This window comes from Phyllobates terribilis, unplaced genomic scaffold, assembly GCF_046119375.1.
Source record: "Phyllobates terribilis strain yellow unplaced genomic scaffold, ASM4611937v1 Scaffold_3__8_contigs__length_932513732, whole genome shotgun sequence".
Taxonomy (NCBI): Eukaryota; Metazoa; Chordata; class Amphibia; order Anura; family Dendrobatidae; genus Phyllobates; species Phyllobates terribilis.
In genome coordinates this window covers 769,325,362-769,348,659 of record NW_027362763.1, presented here as the reverse complement: position 1 = coordinate 769,348,659, position 23,298 = coordinate 769,325,362, and the positions used below count along the sequence as shown (strand labels likewise).

The window sequence follows — 23,298 nt, the reverse complement described above, 5'->3', positions numbered from 1 at the left end:
CTGCTGTAATATATTCAGCTCTCAGTGGTTTGCTCTGAGTCTGCACTGCTATCACTGTATTTACATATAGAGATAACAGAGTATTTGAACAAGCACATAGCTCTGGACATTAAGAGAGTGATTATGAGACTTGCCATGAAAGCTGCCCGCTGGTGATTTAACAGGATTTATAACAGCACCTAGTCAAAATCTAAGAGGGAGATGAAGAGAGGTGAGCAGATAACTGTATAGAAATCAATGGGCTGGACAGAGGTTGTGGGGATATTAGGAGTTAACCCCTCTCCTGGAATGTAGCTCTTGCACACACTTGGTCAGGGTCTGGAAAGGCACTAGTGGCCGAGCTCAATGGAAATCAGCTTTACATTATGAAAGATAAAAGCTCTCATTGTAGGAGAATAACATCAGATAAAATAAGAAAGCAAACATTCTTATTTTCATGGTGTCTAACTAATTAAAGCAATTTAATAATTTTAAGTGAGGTAGCAAGTGATTTCTCCGCTTTGGATTAAAGGGGTTTTCCACTTTTAGGGAGACCACAAATACTATAAAGTACAAACAAACATAGCTACTCACCCATCTCAGGTAGAGTATTGGCTCCCCTATGCTGCTTAAGACTCAGTGTTTTGACTGCAGCGGTGATGTCACGTGCATGTTGAAATTCAATATAACCCATCCTTTGTACTTAAAGCTTTGTCCAGTTTGTGATGACAGACTACAGTCTCTCACGATTTTTATACTTCTGGCCACATTCCAAATAATCGTGCACGGCCTCTCTCATTTCACTAGCATTGAGTGATGCCACACAAGTCTAGTCGGAATGTGGCCAGAAATATGGAATTCGCATACTAGCGGTCACATGATCACTCGCTCTTGCCACGGGCATTGGAGAATCCTGACAGCACACCTTGTGAAGATTCAGAAGTCTGCAGTCAAATAGAGTAACTGCAGACTTTCATCGCAGACCTGAACAAAACCTTTACACCATTTGCCAAACAAAGTGTGGAAGTATATGGTTCAAAAGATACAGCAGCTGTAAGTCAAGGGAACACTGTTGGGGATCCTTGCCTGGAAAAGCTGACTGATGTCTATATGCTATTAAAATCATGGAAGACCACAATGTATACACAACCCATGTATCTTAATACATAGTGCTATAGTCACCTTCCGGTTGTTCTACACTGTTGAGGGGTAATCACAGTGAAACAGTTGTCGGTAGATTGGTCTCTGGCCTGGCTTGTATCCCTGGTCATTTTAAAAGTTTCCTTGACTTTTTTTTTATACTGGAGAGAGCTAAGATTTATACTTTGCTCCCAAGGAGCTTTGCCAATAGGACCCCATACTCAGAAGGTCTCCTTAATGAGAATCAATCCCTTTCCACGAAAACACTATATTGTTTCAAAAATTAGTCTAACCATAAAAAAAGTTGATAGAGCACAAAAATCAGTGTATCCAATGACAGCAACATGCTGCTGCCTTAAAGTCCTTTGAATCAAACTGTCTGTGTTTAACCAGGTAGCACATTTCTGTTCCACCAGGTGAAAGAAATTGTTGCTCAACATACGAAAGAGTGGTCAGAACTGCTTAGCACACAAGCTGCTGAAGTACAAGACCTCCAAGATCTACACTTAAGTCAACAATGCGAACTTCTCAAAAAACTGCTGATCACCGTCCAAGAACAACAGTCACAGCAGCTGAAACTCTCCCATGATCGGTAAGAAATGACGATACAATTCTGTTATCAATAGGGGTGAACTGAGTTCTGAAATTTAAAACTCCTTCTTTCTCTCATCTTGTCCATTTGTCTCTTTTCAACCCTAATACTCTACTGTGTAATCTTGTACAATATTGCTTTTACTGAATAAGCTTTCCTTTATATTGTATATTTACAGCGAGAGCAAGGAGATGAGGGCCAATCAAGCTAAAATTTCCATGGAAAACAGTAAAGCCATAAGTCAGGATAAATCTATCAAAAATAAAGCTGAACGTGAAAGGTATGTGTTGAAAAAAATAGTAACAATGACGATAAGAGTAATAAAAATAGTAACATTATTATTATTACTACTATAATTTTTTATGTTAATGGATTTTTTTTTTTTTTCTTTATTACATTTTAGCATTTCCATGCATCATTATTAAAACAGTAAAATTACAATTGTAACTTATTGATTTAACAACAAATTGTAAAAAAAAAGAAAGAGCCCCAACCTCAAGAATTTGCATTTGATCATGTTAATTGTAGACACTGCATTTTTAAAGTACCAAGTACCAACTCTGGAATATTGCTATAGTTTCTAGTAAAGCTACAGTATGTACTGTATACCCAGGATTTCAGTAAGTTTACTGGTAGTTTTCCAATGTTTTTGAATAGTCTTACATTTCTAAAGATAATCGATTAGTCCTAGGATGCAAAAAAAAGTGTTTGGCATTTTCTTTAATAATTTGAAATACTGTACACAGGTCAGCATTCAGAGCTCTGCTCGATCTGCAGCAGAGAAAAGAGAGATTTAACAAAACTACACCAAGTAGACCAGTTAGTGACACATCACTGGAATAAGAGTCTCTGCCACTACATAATGCTCCTCTCAGATAACACAGCAAAACCCTGGTGGCAGATTCCCTTTAAATAGGTACAGGTATAGCCTTTGTTCGAGTGCCACTGTTTCTGGAAAAATGCAGGCCACATTTTAAATGAAGTATCCAAAAATTCTTTCTTTACGGTAGAGTCTTAGAGTCATGAACTTTTAGTGTTCTATTCGACTATTATACATTTATAGAGCAGAGATTCTTGGGTGCAAATGTGTAAATAAGCATTTTTCTAGATATTTCACTCAAATCAGAGATGACCATTAAAGGGGTATTCTCAAGTTGTCTCTTGAGTAGCTCACAGCTGTGCAGCCTTTTTACTTCCTGGCTTTTAGCAGAACAGGCTTTACTCCCTAAAGTGAACCTGTCACGTCATTTTTAGCAACTAAACTGTCCCCAGTGTGTTGTTAGTGATGCAATGTGAATTATTAACACGTTGTTTTCAATCAAAACGGCGCCGTAATCATCTCCAAAAATCACTTTGTATAGTATATAGTCAAGCGGCTCCCCGCACTTGCGCAGTGACGAGGGGCTCCCCGCGCATGTGCACTGAATCTGGGTGTACTTACCCAGCTTCATTGACTGCACCTTAGTCGCATTCTTAGACCCTATTCTTATTTTTACTGCTGGCTGCGCTGAGGAGGAGGGAAGGGAAAATGGTGGCTCGAATGTTCCAGTGCGCGCTCACAATTGCATGGTCACAGAGCCCATGACTTGCAGTGCGCATGCATGGGGGGCCGCTTGACACTGCTCAAGCGCAAGATGTTAGAGCAGATTCCCGTGATGTCAGCGCACCCCGGAACATCAATCACAGTTCATCAGCGTCGACAATATGACAAGCCTCTGACTGAAAAAAAATGAAGCGCCACGTCTATGGTTGAAAGAGAAGGTACTATATAACTATACAAAGTGATTTTTTGAGATGATTACAGTGCAGTTTAGATTGAAAACAACGTGTTAATGATGCACATTGCATCACTAACAACACACTGGGGACAGTTTAGTTGCTAAAAATGATGTGACAGGTTCACTTTAAGTGACAGTTCTGGTGAGCAGCAGAGCTGTAGTATTAGTAGAAAAATAAGGCCCAGCACAAGTTCTGCTCTCACATTCATCTATCAATGCTTTGTTCTGAGTCTGCACTGCTATCACTGCATTTACATATAGAGATAGCAGGGTATCTGAACAAGTATACAGCTCTGGATAGTGAGAGCCTTCATGCAGGGGGCAAGGTGGGGTTGTGGGAAGGAATTGTGATTATAAAAGACTGATATGAGCCCTGTCAGGAACTGAGATGGAGGTGGAGAGTGGTGGTTTCATGTTTATGAGATAGCTCTTCTCCTGTAATATAGTCAGTGGTCAATCTCCTTGGAAAACAGCTGTCCACTCTATTAGATAAAAGCTCTCACAGCAGGAGAATGAAAGCAGATAGGAAAAACAAATCAATTGCAAACTTGCTTATTTTCATGCTGTCTAACTAATTTAAGTATTTTAATAACTTGACAACAGCACAAGGCTTAAATGAACTTAGTTTTATTAACTATTTTAACAGGTTACAACATTTGTTTTTAGTATGTTTTTTGTCATTATTGTTGTACTTATTTTATAAAAAAAAACTTATTTGGGGTCAGCAATAATGGGTACACATACTTTCTTCCAGCATTTTCTTTTAAAGTGGGCCTTATGCCCTGTATTCTTTATGGAAGTTGAAACTAATAGGAGCCAATGGTCAGAAAAATGGCTACATATGTTTATAAACCTAATTTAAATAAAATGCCATTTTCAGTATAATTTTATTTTATTTTACCTTTATATCAGAAACCTTTTGAGGGTTGGGGCATTTTTTATAGTCTGATCACAAACCAGCACAGGAAAACAGTATTATAATTCTTGAACACTGGAACTTCATAGCAATGTTTCTTACAAGGGTTTTCTCATAAACAACAACTCTCACCTATCCACAGGACAGTTAATACAGTGGATTGCGAAAGTATTCACCCCTTTGGCATTTTTCGTGTTTTGCTACCTCACAATCTGGAATTTCACAGATTTTTTGAGGTTTTGAATCAGTTCATGTAAAGAACATGCCTACAACTGTGAACATTTGGTTTTCTTTTTATTGTAAAGCAAACAACAAATAGGACAAAATAGCTGAAAACGTCAGTGTGCATAACTATTCACCCCCCCTAAAGTCAGTACTTTGTAGAGTTTCCATTTGCGGCAATTACAGTTGCAAGTCACTTTGGATAAGTCTCTATGAGCTTTCCACATCTTGCCACTGGGATTTTTGCCCATTCCTCAAGGCAAAACTGCTCCAGCTCCTTCAAGTTAGATGGTTTCCTCTGGTAAACAGAAATCTTCAAGTCTGACCACAGATTCTCAATTGGATTAAGCTCTGGGTTTTGACTAGTCCACACCAAAACATTTACACGTTTCCCCTTAAATCACTTGAGTGTTGCTTTAGCAGGATGCTTTGGGTCATTGTCTTGTTGGAAGGCGAACCTCCATCCCAGTCTCAAATCACTAACAGAATTAAACAGGTTTTGCTCATGAATATTCCTGTATTTCATACCATCCATATTTCTTTCAACTCTGACCATTTTCTCTGTCCCTGCTTCTGAAAAACATCTCCATAGTATAATGCTGCCACCTCCATGTTTCACTGTGGGGATGGTGTTCTTGGGATAATGAGCTTTGTTGGTTTGGCACCAGACATAGCGTTTACCTTGGTGGCCAAGATATTACATTTTGGTCTCATCTGACCACAGCACCTTCCTCCATACATTTGGGGAGTCTCCCTCATGTCTTTTGGCAAACTCAAAATGAGCCTTACAATTTATGTGTGTAAGCAAAGACTTTTTTCTGCCCACTCTTCCATAAAGGCCACCTCTATGGAGTGTATGGCTTATTGTGCTCATATGGACAGATACTCCTTTCTCTGCTTGGGAACGCTGCAGCTCTGTCAGGGTTACCTTTGGGCTCTCTGCTGCCTCTATGATTAATACCCTCCTTGCCCTGACTTAGAGTTTTGGTGGGCGCCCTCTCTTGCCAGGTTTTTTGAGGTACCATGTTCTTTCCATTTGATGATAATGGATTTGATGATGTTCCGGGGGATCATCAGCGATTGGGATATTTCCTTTCACTTATGAAGGTAATTGTTTACACCAGAAATTTTTATGGGCTTCATTTCAAAAGGGGTGAATACATATGCACATGCCAATTTTTAGTTATTTCATACCATAAATTTAATTTATGCCTATATTTTTCTCACTTCACCAATTTAGACTATTTAGTGCTGATGCATCACACACAAATCGGATTACAAAAATCTTTAAACCATGATTTTAATGAAACAAAATAGGTAAAAGGCCAAGGGGGTGAATACTTTTGCAAGCCACTGTAAATTGTCATTGCTGGGGTTCTGACAGTTTTTCCTTTACATACTGTACATGGCTATAGTTTGAACTGTTATGTACACTAATATGCTTTTTTTTTCCTAAGAGAGATCATTAGATTATTCCCTCCTGAAATTTCAATATGTTCTGCTATTAAACATACCATTAGTGGGCAAATATTTGCTACTATACTCAGGCAACTACTGTGCATACCGGAACGACCAACTATTTAAACGTTCAGCTCTATCATGATTAAGGATGACTTACACCTGAAACACATATGTCACTAGATCATCCAGTCATGGAATGTGCCCAGACTTTGTAGCTGTGCTATCGATATGATATTTTAACCTTCACTTTTGGAGTTGATTTAATTCACAAATAAAGAAAAAATTTAGTCCGTGAAGCAGGATCCTTTTCTCTGTGCTCCTGTTTTTGGTACATGAGGCAATTTGCTCTGTAGTATCAGAAACACAGTGGGGCTGAAGTTAGATGCGATTAGGAGCTAACTGTTCTCCAGCAATTCCAAAAAGCCATAGGACAGTGCTTGAAAGCTCAGTAAGCGCTCTGCATGTTCTGATACAGTTGTGGCCAGTCTACTTGGTAATCAGCAATACATTTTAAAAAATGGACCTATAAGAGAACAGAGGCAGAGTGAAATAGAAAAAAATTATAGACTTTTATATTTTCGATCTACCATTGCCTAACTACCTATCAAGATTGGAATAACTGTTTAAAGAGGTTGTCCACTACTTTTACATTGGTGGCCCATCCTTAGGATAGGTCATCAATGTCTGATCGGCCGGGGTCCGACATCCGGTACCCCCACCGATCAGCTGTTATCAGTGTCGGCGGCTGGTAGTACTCACTTGCCGAGCAGCTCTGTCTACTTGTAGTGGCTGCTGCAGGGCACTACACATCCAGCTCCTATTGATTTGAATAGGAGGCGGATGTGCAGTACCCTGCGGTAGCCACTACAAGTAGATGTCCAGCTCGTCAACACTGATAACAGCTGATCAGCGGGGGTGCTGGTTGTCTGACCTCGGCCAATCAGACATTGATGATCTATCCTAAGGATAAGTCGTCAAAGAAAAAGTAGTGGACAGTCTCTTTAAGGTCTTTTTAAACGTCTGATAGGCTCATGCTTTTCACGGATAGCACTCGCACCTGTGATAGTCTATGGGGTCATTCACATGTTTGATTTTTTTGCGGACTGTGGAATATCGTGGAGACATGTCCAATTTTGATCAGAGGGTCAGATCAAAATTGTCAATGTCTATGGGTCCGTGAAAAAATCAGACCTTTTTCGAATGACATCCAAGTGTGACCCAATTCTCATGGACTGTCAGAAAGGAGGAGGTAGAGAAACTTTTTTTTTAATATCCACGATGACACTCGTCTCAAAGTCTTATCAAAATAATTGGTCGCACGTGAGAAAAACTGACTTCTGAAAAAAGGCAAAGCGCAGCCCAAACCATTAAACATAACAACTTAGGTTTCAATCGTGACATCAGTGTAATGCGAGAAAATGCTCCATCTGTATCACAAGTTAGATCTCTATGCATTGCTGGGTAAAAGATTCTTTACAACATATTAACAAGAGCTTACAATGTAATGAGTTAAATATATGCTTCACCCTGAAACCCTTACAGCATGGTTCAACTCTTTCCTTGCCACCTTAGATAAGGCGACCATGACTAACACTGCAAACTCTATTTAGTATTTGATCCTCCATTACAAATGTATATTATACATGAGTTATTGTGTCAGTTTTGTTAATATTTATGCCCCGCGATCCTTTGTGTTAGTAGAATGGGGAGCTGCACGCTGTTCCTTTTTCCTCCATTTATATTCCTTTGATCTTTTGTAGGCGAGTGAGGGAATTGAACAGCAGCAACACAAAGAAATTCCTTGAAGAAAGGAAAAGAGTAAGTAGAAATGAGTCACTATCTTGTCATCCTGTGCAGCAGAAAATTATGGCTTGCTGCTTGTTAATCACGTGATGCATCTTGTAGCCCATTCCGCCTCCTCTCTTGCCCTTTTCCTACCAGCTGGATTGACAAGTTCTTGAGCGGTTGTTTTGTTTTTAAATAAAAATAAACCATTTAGTCACCAACCCACCGTATTATTGAGGAAGACAATACATTTCTTCTTTCCAAGGCTCTGGAAAACTGGTTGATATAGTAAAATATTTGAGTTTCCACTTTCTTGTGTTTTGTTCATAAAAAATAAAAGGCTCGTTTGTAACTCCATCTCTGCTCACCAAGGTTCTGTACATTCATGGGCAGAATGAATGGAGAGGTGGTTACAAATGTGCATGTCTCTCTTATTCGAAGTATATGGGAGATACAAAAACTGTCACGGGTGTGTCAGAAATGACAGACAGTCACCCTGCAGTTGGTTGCAGGAGATCTCTTCGTTTGGCATTACAGACACCTTCTTAGAAGCTGTCTCTCTAGGACCCAGTGGCTACCTCCCTCTTGCTAATTAACACCCTGGCCTGGGTGTATAAATACCTGCTGTTTGCTAGAGGGAGGTGCCGGCGATATTCACATGACCCCTTGTGAAGGCTTGCGTAAGAGCAGCACTTCTTCCTCTCTGGAGCTAAGAGGACGTTGGTTCATCTCTCTGAAGTCGATAAAGGCTAAGCTATCTTCCCTTGTTTGTTCCCCCTTGTTGTCTTTAGTTGTCAGTGGGGATCGACTTGTGCTCATCCCATCCCTTCCCTAGCCAGGGCCAAACGCCAGGGAAAGACAGGGTTAGGTTCCTGTGCGGCGATTGGTGCAGAATCAATATAGGGATGTTAGGGGAGACAGAGTGATATTAGGTCAGCCTAGGAGATCTCCACTACCCCCTTTCCCTAGAGTCTGGGCCCCCTTTTCTCCCTTTCCTTCATGTTGCACTTAGTCTTTCCTACATCTTGCGTGACAGAAACATCTAGATAGGATCCCCCTCCTATAACAATTTAAAGAGAATCTGTTAGTAGTTTTTTTCTATTTATTCTGACAGCAGAATAATATAGGGACAGAGACCCTGATTCCAGGGATGTGTCACTTGCTCATCTGCTAGCTGTAGTTTCAAAGCAATCAGTGTTTTATCAGTAGGAGATTATCACTAAGTGTTGCATGCAGGCTAATCTGTGTAGCTTGCTAACAATGTACAGTGTAGACCGAAAGCTGACAATGAAGGTTGTGGGCGAGGTTATACACAGCTCAGAATTCTGAGCACTGCTACATCTACAGCAGAGAAAACAAGGATTCTATCAAAACTGCACTAAGCCTTCCAGTAAGTGACACATCACTGGAATCAGGCTCCCTGCCCCTACATCATGCTGCTCTCAGATTACATAGCAAAAACCTTCTGATAGATTACCTTTAAATACATTAAAAACTGGGAAGCAAAAGGTCAGCTCATCTAATTAGAATATTTGGCACATGGAAGTTTGTAATTCAGGAAGTTCCATGAACAAGCAGTGAAAAAGGACTGTTCCAGCGTCCAGACTATCTTCTAAAATCAGTTTATTGAAGAAACATATTAAAATCCACAGTTTCCATCACCAACATAAATCGCAATATATACCAGTGATGGAAATGGTGGATTCTAATATGTTTCGACAATAAAGTGTTTTAATCTGGACGCTTTTTTTCACAGCTTTATTAAATATCCTGTAGGTATGTCTAAAATGGCAAAACTCCTTTAAAGAGGATCTGTCACTTGGCATAAAAATGTACGGTAATTTTTTTTACCTAGTGTAAATGATGCTGTTTATTTGTTTCTTCACCTTTCTGATCCTGAGAGATGGCCTTCTCTTTCCTGAATACAAATCTAGTATTTTTGGCCAATTGGGCCAAAGATAATTCTAGTAGAAAAGAATCACACCCATTTGGATAGATTTACACACAGGGAGAAGAGGACCATATCGCAGGAAACAAGAAAAACAACGCCACTTTCAGGAAAAAAGTGCCTTTTAGACCAAGTGAAAAATATATATTTTTGGCAAATGACAGATCTTTTTTAAAGCCTTTTAGCAATACTTATAGCGGTAGAGTAGGCTGGCGGATGTATGTAAAAATAAAAAAGATTTATAGTCTGCATATTGCCAGGCATTATAGTTGACTTGTTAGTAAAACATTGGCAGGTAATAATAATAAACTGCAATACAAGCCATAAATATGAATAATATTCATTAAATAATCAATGATTATTAAAAGCAATGAAAGATTCTTAAAAAAAAAAATAACGTTTGAAGTAGAAAAAAAATAGAATTTAAAAATCCAATTATAATGCAAGAATTGTGAAAGTAAAAAAAAAATTACTTACTTTGTTATTGTCACATATGTAACTCTGTATAATATAGTTTGCTATTTATACCACAAGTTAAATGATATAAAAAAATAATGAGAAAGTGTAAAAAATTAAAGATAGTCAATGGATTATATGTTCCCTCATAGTGGCACAGTTTTAAGGGAGCTTGTCATGTGAAAAAACCCTACTAACCTACAGATGTGGGATTAATCTGGAGGCTAATGCATTCTGAAGCCGTATGGCCACCGCACTGAAAGCCCTGCTGCCTGGAGGAAATAAACTTTTTTCCTTCCTGCAGCCTCGCGCTTTCAGTCATAGAGGCACAGCCGGCGTGGCTTCAGTCACTGCTCAGTACATAGTCAGCGGTGTCAGTAACAGCACCACGGCACTGACTGACAGCCGGCTCTGTACTGATGCACTGCTGAGGGCGCAGTTACAGCCGCCACTCACTATGTACTGAGCAGTGACTGAAACCATACGCCCGCCGCACCGAAAGCCCTGCTGCCTGGAGGAAATAAACTTTATTCCTTCCTGCAGCCTCACGCTTTCAGTCATAGAGGCACAGCCGGCGTGGCTTCAGTCACTGCTCAGTACATAGTCAGCGGTGTCAGTAACAGCACCACGGCACTGACTGACAGCCGGCTCTGTACTGATGCACTGCTGAGGGCGCGGTTACAGCCGCCACTCACTGTGTACTGAGCAGTGACTGAAACCATACGGCCGCCGCACCGAAAGCCCTGCTGCCTGGAGGAAATAAACTTTATTCCTTCCTGCAGCCTCACGCTTTCAGTCATAGAGGTACGGCCGGCACGGCTTCAGTTACTGCTCAGTACATTGTCAGAGGTGGCTGTAACTATGCCCTGGCACTGACTGACAGCCATCTCTGTGCTGATACACTGCTGAACCAGCTGTCAGTCAGGGCGCGGTTACAGCCGCCGCTCACTATGTACTGAGCAGTGACTGAAGCCACGCCTCTGTGACTGAAAGCTGGAGGCTGCCACAAGAAATAAAGTCCATTTTCTCCTGGTTGCCGGGCTTTAAATGAAGGGAACCTGGCAGCTTTAGAGCGCTATTAATCTGCAGATTAACCCCATATTTACAAGTTAATAGAGATTTTTCACATGACAGGTTCTCTTTAAAAAATAAGTCACCCGGTCCTCATACCTAAAAAAAGTATGAGAAAAGGAATAATTGCAGTTTGTTATGACACACAGACATTCCCCTTGCACCACCACCACCACCAACACACTTTTTGGAAATCCACTTAAAATATTAAGTAAAATGACTGTCTTTTTTGGAATTATTAGGGAATGATTTGAAGACCTTGCATTCTGTACCTCCATATATTATAGTGAGCTCTAGATGTTCTCGTGTTATACAGCAATGCATGAAATTGTGCACAGAATGGAAACAAACTGTTGATCTGAGGCAGGAAGAAACGGTGCGCCAGGCGTAATGCCAGCTATACCATTCCCATGACAACCTCTCCCGCCTGTCACTACTCTGCTTAGTGGAATGGTTTATTTCCTAACATCTCTAACTGCAAAATAACAAGCTGCAATTGTTGTTTAATGGAAAATGATGAAAGTCTTAATTTTGCCTCCCTGATTAATAGCAGTGACATTTCACATATTCTGTTTTTTTTCCCTGTAGTTGGCAATGAAACAATCAAAGGAAATGGATCAGTTAAAGAAAGCCCAGCTGGAACATTTGGAGATTCTGGAGAAGCAGAATGACCAGGTATATGGGTCCAGAGCCAAGATTCTCCACTTCTGCTTTTCTGTTAGCTTTCATGTTGGCTCAAAATATATCCCAAGATAGGTGGAGAGATAGACGACCATCTTTGAAAAAAAAAAATGTTTGTGCTACTTTGTCAAACATTATGAGCCATGCAAATGTTTATTTTACATAACTGGTCATCTTGCGGCACTTGTCTCAGATATCTTGAGCCAAGAGGGAAGGTGACCAGCTTTGAAAAAAATATGATTTTTTTGATATTCTGTTTGGAGATGTTTATTTCATATTTTTCTGTATATGGTCACCGAGAAGTTATGATGTAAATTCAAGCTCAAGAGTTTAGCTAGCAAGTCATGGTGATGTTATGCATTTATATGGTGTGAAATTCAAATCCTTAAAGAGTAACTGTCATCTTCATTTTTCTTTTCATAAATCAATAGTACTTGTGAAAATAAGAAACTCTTTATTAAATCTTGTCAGGGAAATCTGCTTCTTTCTCCTCCTGGACTGATCATTCTCAAGATTCTCAATTCAAGGATAAAATCTGTCTTTGGTGAACACAGATTATCCCTTTACTGAGCTAAGAGATGACAGTTAGTACTAATAAAGTTCTATGGAGAACTGTAACTGTCGTTTCAAGAGAATTTGCAGCAGAATGTCTGTGTCTTCCTCTAGCTCCTCCCTTCTCTTCCTTCTTTTCCGTAGAAGCTTATAAGTTCCAACTGTCATCTCCTATCTCTGTAATGTAAATAATCTACCGGAATTTCACTGAGTACAAATTTTACCCATGAACTGAGAGTGAAAGATCAATCCCCGAGGTGAAAGATATATTACAAAGTTGCTTATTTTCACGTGTTCTATTGATTTACGGATTGAAAGTTAAATGATGGTTACTTTTTATTGAAGTTCCAGGAAAGATAAGAGTAGACACATCTGTATGTGTGTGTACATTCTTGTGCTCACTACCTGGCCAAAGTATGTGGACTCCCAATCTGATAAAAGAGCATGACCAATTTACTCCGCTTATTTGTAACAAGATGGTACATCATGCAGACATCCAGCATTCATTACACAATTTTCACAGATAGTTATTAGCAGTACAATTTATCATACTGAAGGGCTCAGTGACTTAATTGTGGCACTGGCTTAAGATGACACTTTTCCTATTATTCACTTGGGTAATCTTTTGCCTTCAGAAATCAGCCCCAGATCTTTTAAAAAAGCAAGGCATCTACTGTAACGTTTGGGGGTGATCTGGGGGCTGTTTTTTATGTTTCATACTAAGCTTCTTATTTGTGCTGTAGTTACATCTTTATTACTGCAAAAATACAATAACACTTTAGAAAATTGTAGACATCCAATTTTGTGGCAACAAATTGTTGAAGGACATCCCAGATGATGGTGTTGCCTATTTCTTTTAAGCTACTTTAGGTTCCAAAAAATGGTTGTACAAATTTGACCGGGAGGAACTTGATTGACCTCTAAATCAGTGCCACAACTCAACTGCTCTCGGAAGAACAGAAGCACTAAGGGGGCTACTTTTTTTCACAGCCAAAGATCTCAATATGTCGCTGCTGTATCATATCATAGAGTACTATAAGGGAAGATGTGGCTGCAACAGCGATACAGAAGTTGCAAAAATGTCATGATTTGGGTTTCTTGGGAACTTACTTGTCTCAGTGCAACATTCATGTACATTATGAGGAGATGTAGCGGTGCCATATTGCAATATTTGGCCACACAACATAGAGCCTCACTATGAGCTAAGTGCATCACTGGTTCTACTATTGATTAAAGCTGTTGTGGCTCAATGATCACAAAGTCCTGCATTCATCCAAGGTCTAGTAGAAGCTTCCCGACAGTGAAGCTTCTTACAGTAGCAAAAGAACTCCACAAAATCTCCATGTCATTGGCCATATTATTGTAAGAGGTGCTCAACAAACACCTATGCAAGCGGTGTTTGGGTGTCCACATACATTTGACTTCATTGTAACACTAGATTAGACATATTGTCTATGTTATCGTAAATCCAGGTGCTAATATTCTTTGCTCTGAACATCATTTGGGTCCGAGATCACTGATCCATCTGTTTTTATTACGCGACTGAACATTTCAAAACTGGAGAACCCCATTACTGTTAGCAATAGAACAGAGATACAAGTGAACCATCCAACTGATTCTATTTAGTGATGAGCGAGCATGCTCGTTACTCGAGATTTACGAGCATGCTTGGGGGTTTCCCGAGTATCTTCAGCGTGCTCGTTTGTTATGTTTCAGTCACTCCGTGCTCATGATTTGCCACTGTTTGCCAGCTTTAATACATGTGAGGAATGCCTGTTTCTTAGGCATTCCTCACGTGTATTAAAGCTGTCAAACAGTCACAAATCATGAGCATGGAGTGACTTAAACTTAAAATCCGAACATGCTGAAGATACTCGGTGAGCACCCGAGCATGCTCGCCGAAAGGGTTAACAGAACATACTCACTCATCACTAATTCTAATGTAAGTCACAGTTTTCCCTGTGTATGACGGGATTATCCCTTTGTATATGTTTAGTATTGGAGAAGTTTGGGAGGGAGTATTTTTTTTTTGCTATTAAGTATAAACTTACAAGAGTGGGAACAAGAACCTTGATGAAAGCAGTAAGGTCTTTCGGCTTATAGTGTCTCGTAACTGGCGTTGTATTGTATATTTGGATGTTTTTCATACATTCTTCAAGCTTTCAGTACTTTTACTTTCTACTTTCGTTGCTTCATGTCATGCTGTATAATTTTGACATTGCTTGTTGTTTTTGTACAAACAGCTTTTGAAATCGTGTCATGCTGTGTCTCACTCACAAGGTACGGCCGCTCCTCCATTGCTTATTGTCATTTATTGGTATTTTACAGTAAATGAAGCTCACAAACATCATGTTCTTACTCTAATGTATCAATGCATGCATTTTGGCTAAGGCTAAACGGTGGTAATGGTTGTGCAACAGGAACTTCTAGGCAGCGTTAAGATCGTTTTGCTGCCCGTTCAGCACACCATCAGGGATCTCTGTCTGAATATACAAAATATTGTATTCAAATATTTACATTGATTTATATAGATAAGGCAAACAGAAACCAAAATCCCAAACTTTGGCCTCCATTTGACCATTGTTCTGGTGGTACCTGTCTTTTAAGCTGAAGCCACTATTGTAGTCAACTATCCTAATATGTCCAGTAAAAAAAGATGAACACTGCTGGAAACCAGTTCAAACCAAGCCCATAGTTTCATATTTTGGATTCCGTTTGTGTCCATCCGAGGGACCGGTTTCAGTAATTCAGACTGGGGTCCTCGACGGACTGCTACATGAGCAGTCAAACATTTTGTGAACACTGTCTTAGAATAATTTGTTGCTGATCTCGTTATTCTGTCAGCAAAAAGAAAAAGACCAATGTGAACAGAGTCTTAGTTTGAAGTTTTATTTGTAGAAATTCATAGCAATATCCATCGTTTTCAGGAAAATGTGGTTTTGATTTATTTTAGTACCATTTGGTATACTAATGACAGAGTTATGAAGTGCCTTACATGCTCAAACTTCATTTGATGATTGTTAACGGCTTACTGAGCCAGGGCACGCAGAAAGTTGATGAAAGTTGGCATAAGTGAAGAACATAAAGCTTTAACATAAAACTTACTTCCTTATCATGTCCATAAAACATACTTAAAGGGAATCTGTCAGCAGGTTTTTGCTATGGAATCAGAGAGCAGCATAATGTAGGGGCAGAGACCCTGATGCCAACGATGTCACTTATTGGGCTTCTTGGGGAAGTTTTGAAAGAATCCCTGTTTTCTCTGTTGTAGATGCAGCAGTGCTCAGAATGCTGAGCTCTGTATAACCCCGCCTACACCACTGATTGGGAGCTTCCTTTTTACATTGTTAGCAAGCTGCCAATCAGTGGTGGGGGTGGGGTTACACAGATTAGCTGCACTTCCTGGAAGATGACACTGAGTCTTGCAGTGCTAATCTCCTGCTGATAAAAAACTGATTGTGTTGAAACTACATAAAGATGCTGAGCAAGTGACATATCCCTGGAATCGGGTTCTCTGCCCCTACATTATGCTATTCTCAGATTAAATAGCAAAAACCTGCTGACACATTCTATTTAAAGTCTATTTTAAATCACCTACTAAATTTTGGTTTGGAAATGTTGACCTCTTCTTATTCCTATCACCTTCCAAGTCCTATGTATAAGGGACTACTAAGGGCATTTACCCAGTGAGATCAGGTAAGCCAATACAAGTCAGCAAGGTTGCCTGGGTAGAGTGCCATATCCATTCCTCTTCTAAGCCTGCATGCACTGTATATTAATGTGAATTGCTCATTCCTGACTGTATAAAGTAAGCTGAGGTCTGACGATTTTAGAATGCTCTTGAAAAAAAACATGGATCGGAAGTTCAGTTGTGCCAAAACTACATTTTCAGTTTTGAACTGGAGATTGACTTTAGATAATAGAAATCAACTATCCAGAATCACATGATCCACATTCAAGTATTTGTGGAATACCTAACCCTACATAATACATAACCCTCCCATCACATTGGTGTTTATATATCATACAACAGATGTGTTTAGATACAGTTTTTGGGGTGATACATTGTTACTATCTGGGCTGTGGAGTCTGTAAGCCAAACCTCCGACTCCTCAATTTCCCTGACTCCTGACTCCACAGCCCTGCCTCACTACTGAGCATGTACATAAAGTGCAGCACAGATTCATCTCAACTAAAAGCCGGGACCCTTAGATCAGTAACAGAACAGACATTTATAGGACATTTCATAACTTTCCCAAATTGTTATGAAACAATTTAAAGCCCATACTGCATTGAAATATTGACCCCAATTTATTATATATTTTCGGAGTCGGTCCGTTTTATACTCCAACTCCACCAAAATGAACACCAACTCCACTACTCCGACTCCTCAGTTTCCCTGACTCCACGACTCTGACTCCACAGCCCGGCCTCACTACTGAGCGTGTACATAAATTACAGCACAGATTCATCTCAACTAAAAGCCGAGACCCTTAAATCAGGAATAGAACAGACATTTATTGGACATTTCATAACTTTCCCAAATTCTTCTGAAAACATTTACAGCACATTCTGCATTGTACTACTGAACCCAATTTATTATATATTTTAGGAGTCAGAGTCGGTCCATTTTATACCGATTCCACCAAAATGGACACTGACTCTACAGCCCTGGTTACACTAGTCCTCATTATGGTTGTAGCACATAACTAGCCACGAATGCTATAACATATTAACCTCGTTTCCTTGTTTTGTTTTTTTTACTTTAGGCAAAGGAAATCCAGCAGATGGTCAAACTGGAAGCCGAGATGGGCCGCAGGCCAGCAACAGTTGTGTAAAGCTGCAAAACGCAAACTGAAGTTGAGCAATTCACTGTCCTTTTGAGAACACTGTAATATAGCGACCACAAACACTGAATATGAAGTGTGCTCTTATGTTACTCCCTTATTGTCTTGGCAGGATTTTAAGACTGGCATATTTCCCTTTAACATTTTGAGCACTGCACTATTTATGATAAAGAAGTCTAATTATACAGTTATAAAGAAACAGAGAATATTTTTATTAATGTTGAATCATATGTTAATAGTCTATCGTCGTTTGAGAATCGATCTTGTTTTATGTTATTTCGAGGTGATTTTGTTGTGTTTTTATTAGGTGTCACCAATGTAGCAAAATGAAATGGTTGACGGCTAGCTACAACACTGTTACACTAGGATTTTATTGGTTGGGATGGGGGATTGTACTGTACCTTACAATAGCAAATCTGTTGCCTTGCTGTATTTTTTCTTCACACTTTTATCCTAATATTTTTGGTGAAAGCAGACTGTAGATTGTGCAGAGTTTATAGAAAGAAAAGCCGACTATACTCAACAAGCACAATGCGTTCTAATCTGCGGACGTCCCTATCCTGCGAAGCTGTGCTTGGAGACCATTAACATTTCATCTAAATTGTACATTTGAAGATGGAGAGGGAGAGAACAAAGCAGTAAAAGAGACAGAGGGTGTTTGTTGATTGAAAATCTGAATTGCCTGCTGTATCCAAGTGATTTTCTTGTTCCAGCGTGGGCAGCAAGAAAATCAGTCATTTCTCCAGGATTTCTATATTTTTTTTTAAATATTATCATATGTGACTTATTTTAACCATGTCTAGGTTTGGTTTATTATTATTTTATGACTGGGTGAGAGTGCAAATTTTTTATTGTATATGATTAACTTTTTCTTAACGTAATATGTTGCGTCATCAGACCAAATATTAATGTTTAGTGATTGCTCTGGCTTAGTAAATAGTTATATAAATATTCTAGGGGATTCCTTTAAAGGCTAAACAATTGATGACCTAATAGGTCATCAGTAGTGATGAGCGAGTGTGTTCTGTTAACCCTTTCGGCGAGCATGCTCGGGTGCTCGCCGAGTATCTTCAGAGTGCCCGGGTGTTATTTTTGACTCACTCCTGTGTGCATGATTTGCGACTGTTTGGCAGCTTTAATACATGTGAGGAATGTCTAACAAACAGGCATTCCTCACATGTATTAAAGCTGTCAAACAGTCGCAAATCATGTGCACGGAGTCACTCAAACATAACACCCGAGCACGCTGAAGATACTCAGAAAACACCCGAGCATGCTCGTAAATCTCGAGTAACGAGCATGCTTGCTCATCATTAGTCATCAATAGAGGTGAGCAAATTGATTAGCAGTAACCAGTTCCAGCAGCCAGATCAGTATTCTGCGGCCGCTAGACGGGAGAACCGCCCTGCGAACCTGTTGACATCCACGGCTGCTCTTCTGATTATCAGGCCTGGCGCAATGTCATCATTGGCAAGCTGGCTAATCAGAAGATGAGCCATGAATGCTAGAAGGTAGGGGGCAGTTTGCAGAACTCCCTTCCAGCGGCCACGGATACTGATCTGGCCACTGAATCTGGGTTCCTGCGAACTTATTCGCTCATCTTTAGTCATCATTTCTTAAGTCCTGGGCAACCTCTTTTAAGAAGCCCTCCCATTAACTTTTTTCTCCTAACCATGTGTATTTAGTGTAGTGTCAGTGTGATAATATATTCACCTACTGCCATTTTCTCCAGTATCCAGCTCCAGTATCCAGCAGCATCACCGTTCTTCAGACTCTCTGGTCACACTGTGCTCTAAATGACCTGGTAGTGGCTTTTACAATATAAGTCTATGAAGCGTCAGGCCCCATTGGCTTACATTGTAAAAGAGATTTCCGGCTCATGCATAGAGTGATCTCAGGCTCCTGAAGAGCGGTGATGTGACTCGGCAGAGTACACTACATACATATACCCAAATTTAGAGAGAAAAAAAAGTTAATTGAAGTGCTTCGTTAATGACAGTGGATGATATAAATTGTTGCTTATCCAGCCCCTGATCATTTAAAGTGACTCTAAACCAGAAATGTAGGAAAATTCTGCAGCTGAACATCAGTGCCAGTCATACATTATAGGAAATCTGATGTATTGTCTTCAGATTGTTGATCATTTTGACTTTAATAATACTAAGAAATGTTGTTTTAGCGTCATACATATCAATTACTATTAAAGGGGTTGTAAACTTAAAATGTGTCACTCTATAAAAAAATAAGGTCATGAGGCTTGTAATTTGTATGAGGGAGATTATCAGCCCCAAATAAATGTACCTGTATTTTCTGGTTTGAGGATTATGTAGCAAATATGGGAATATCTCACACTCCAAATACTGAATAAAGCTGCTTGTCTCCTTCAAGCAAGAACTGATATGGAGTACCAAATAATCAGCGGAAGGACATGTAGCCAATCAGATGCCTGGAAAAAAAATCCTTGTGTTGCTATTGGCTTGCAGCTAAATGCCAGGTGTCAACAGACACTTCTCTGTTCAGGTGGGATTGGCAGGTAAAAGAGCCTCTGTTATTATCAACTAAAAAAATCTATATAAAAAGTAAAAATGTTATCATCTTGATGGACTGCTGTATCCGAACATATATTGTGTGTTTTAGCGTTTTGCAGTTTACAACCCCTTTTATGAAGAATGTTTACTGTATTTGTCAAAATGCCCACTTGGCACCAAAGATATTCAGTGGTTCAGTGTAGAGGTATAGGATATGTTTAGAATATACATACAGAATATTTTAGAATTACTTGAATTTTAAGAAACCTAATAATAAAGTGCTTTAATAGTAAATATGCCTAATTTATTTTCCCTAAGATATATGGAATAGACAGACTTATTTTGTGGATTAAATCTCTTAGAGCAATAAACACAAGCTCAGTGATACCAGTGCTCACATGTTAAAAGGATCATGCAATCGGCACTTTAAGAAAAGTTTACATCCAATATTGTACAGAAAATTGCAATTTAAGATTTAATGCTGCAGAATCAAAACCATTCAATTTGTCGCATTTTTTGAAGACTGCAAATGGGGGAAGGAAAAATAGTTTGTAACTGTGAAGATGTATAAAGTATTTATACTTGTACTCCAATAATGTAGAATTTCCATATTCGAGCAGGGAAAGCAATTTTTAAACAAAGCTGTTATATGATATTTGCATGTTATACAGGCACCACTTTTATGCATAAGATCATAGCCATGATGTATTTAAGTAAATGTTTTGACGTTTCTCACAAATTGACTTTTTTATTAACGCAATTCTGTGGTCATTATTGTTATGTGATTCATACAAATTGTAGGATACTTTTGAAAAAGAGTAAAAATTTATGTATGCTGAAATTATAAAGAGTCCAATGTTTTATGTTCATTTTTTGTCCCAATAGTTGATTAGGGAAATACTGTAATTTGCATGGTCCCTACACCTGCAGTATACCTAATTTACAGACAAGTGCATGTAAAGTACTAACTAGCAACATATCCATGTTGTCAGTGCAGGAATGAATATGTTAAGGAACCTTTGTAGCTTAGAAAAAAAATTACTACTTACTGAAGTTTTTGTATTCTCAAACCCATGTTTTTTTGTATGCACCAATCTGTTCTAAGATCCCTTAATACCCAGAACCCTTGTCTTTTATAATCCTTATGCAAATATGTGAAAATGAATTCTTTATAAATGTCACATATTAATTTGAGATTTGGTTTATTTTATCTCCAGAACAATTTCAATAAATGGTGACAAGTTTGTCTAAAAATTCCGTCATATCAATATTTTGTAACTCCTGTATTAATCTGTAGGTGACTTCCTCAATTTAGTGATGTTTTAAAAATATAGAATTTATGGTGATTAACCTTTCTGTGCCTAAATTTGCTGATTATTAGTCACAGTCTTCCAGTAACTCAAAATCGCCTTTGGTGCCCAACTCCCCTACGTGTGCAGCCTTTGTGTACAATGACTATTTCCTCTCGGCGTGTTTTTGTCAGTTTTCTATAGTCCCATTAAAAAGGTCATTGTGGGTGCTTTATAATCCATTCTATGGGACTGCTTATTATGACTTGTGATGTTGCGGTAGAAGCAGAACAATGTCAAATGGTGTAATATATCTCTTGAAACACTTTGATGCTCCTAGAAATAAACCTTTGAAGCTTTCAATCGTATTCGGTAGTACATAGCTTTTACTTGCATGGGGTTACTACTGTGAATTTCATTATTTTTCTAAGGTTTGATTTAAAAATAAAATGACATTTTCTTTACTATTTTCTTGCAAGTATTGTCTAGTTACTTTTTACTATTTGTAAATTCTTCATACATGAGACTGTATTCATTAAATCAATGTTTCATTTATTTTATTAGGGCGATGATTTAGTAATTGCTGTAGAAGTTATTGCAGTCATGTTCATAATTAATGTTTGTATGGTGTGTTGAAGGGGTTTTATTATCTTGTTTCTTCAGAAGCACACTGCTCCCCTGCCTCCTAGTTTTCTGCTTGCTGGGGAGCAGTGTGCTCCTGAAGATTGACAGTTTGGCCAGCTGCATGGTGGAATCCTTCCCTAGGAAGGTTGACCACTGATGATAGACTGCAGAGTTGGCAGGTAACCTAGGCAAAGAGAAGTAAACTGTAGAATTGAGAATAGAAAGTATTTTTATTCAGTCAAATTACAAAGTTACTTGTATGACAAGCAGCTTCTTAATTGTACACATCTAGCAAGATGAGAATAACCCTTTAACAACTCAGGATCAGATTTAGATATGCTGAGCATTTCTTTGCATCACATGTGATTAGCGCATTAAAGGGATTCTACGATTTTAAAAACTCATTTTCATGTATCCTTTCACTATAGAAGACCTGTATTGTCTCTGTATTACACAGACTTCACACTGATGTGATTGGGCATTGTGTAATAATTCATTTCTCCTGTGGTGGTGCTTACAGTGGCTTGCAAAAATAATTAACCCCCTTGGCATTTTACCTATTTTGTTGCATTACAACCTGTGTTTAAATATTTTTGTAATCCGATTTGTGTGTGATACATCAGCACTAAATAGTCTAAGTTGGTGAAGTGAGAAAATATAGGCATAAATTAAATGTATGGGTCAAAAATCTAAAAATTGGCATGTGCATGTATATTCACCCATTTGCTATGAAGCCCCTAAAAATTTCTGATGCCATCAATTACCTTCATAAGTCACATGCTTCGTGAAAGGAAGTCCACCTGTGTGCAATCTAAGTGTCACTTGGTCTGTCAGTATATGCGCACCTTTTCTGAAAGGCCACAGAAGCTGCAACACCATTAAGCAAGAGGCACCACTAACCAAACAACACCATGAAGACCAAGGAGATCTCCAAACAAGTCAGGGACAAAGTTGTTGAGAAGTACAAGTCAAGGTTGGGTTGTAAAAAAAATATCCCAATCTCTGATGATCCCCTGGAGCACTATCAAATCCACTATCATCAAATGGAAAGAACATGGTACCACAACAAACCCGTCAAGAGAGGGCCGCCCACCAAAACGCAAGGAGGGCATTAATCAGAGAGGCAGCACAGAGATAAAAAGTAACCCAGAAGGAGCTGCAGATTTCCCAAGCACCCCAGCAGAGACTGGAGTATCTGTCCATGCAACCATAATAATCCGTACACTCCATAGAGGTGGACTTTATAAAAGAGTGGGCAGAAAATGCTTTTGCTTACATGCAAAAATTGTAAGGATCGTTTTGAGTTTGCCAAAAAACATGGGAGACTCCCCAAATGTATGGAGGAAGGTTCTGTGGTCAGATGAGACCAAAATTGAACTTTTTGGCCACCAAGGTAAATACTATGTCTTGTACCAATTCAATACAGCTT

At 39.0% G+C, this 23,298-nt stretch overlaps 1 protein-coding gene across 5 annotated transcripts in view; it reads left to right on the top strand.

Annotated features, from left to right (window-relative positions):
• The window catches only part of PLCB4 (phospholipase C beta 4), a 352,882-nt gene extending 330,297 nt beyond the window's left edge, over positions 1–22,585 (top strand). For 3 of the 5 annotated variants that reach the window (XM_073672244.1, XM_073672245.1, XM_073672248.1), the window contains 6 exons: positions 1,536–1,711; positions 1,890–1,991; positions 7,849–7,906; positions 11,937–12,023; positions 14,825–14,861; positions 17,351–22,585. In XM_073672244.1, coding sequence (XP_073528345.1) covers positions 1,536–1,711; positions 1,890–1,991; positions 7,849–7,906; positions 11,937–12,023; positions 14,825–14,861; positions 17,351–17,439 — 549 coding nt within the window. In that variant the 3' untranslated portion in view covers positions 17,440–22,585. The remainder of the gene's footprint in view (positions 1–1,535; positions 1,712–1,889; positions 1,992–7,848; positions 7,907–11,936; positions 12,024–14,824; positions 14,862–17,350) is intronic. The other 2 variants (XM_073672246.1, XM_073672249.1) reach the window with 1 other exon arrangement.
• Positions 22,586–23,298: the final 713 nt, after the last annotated feature.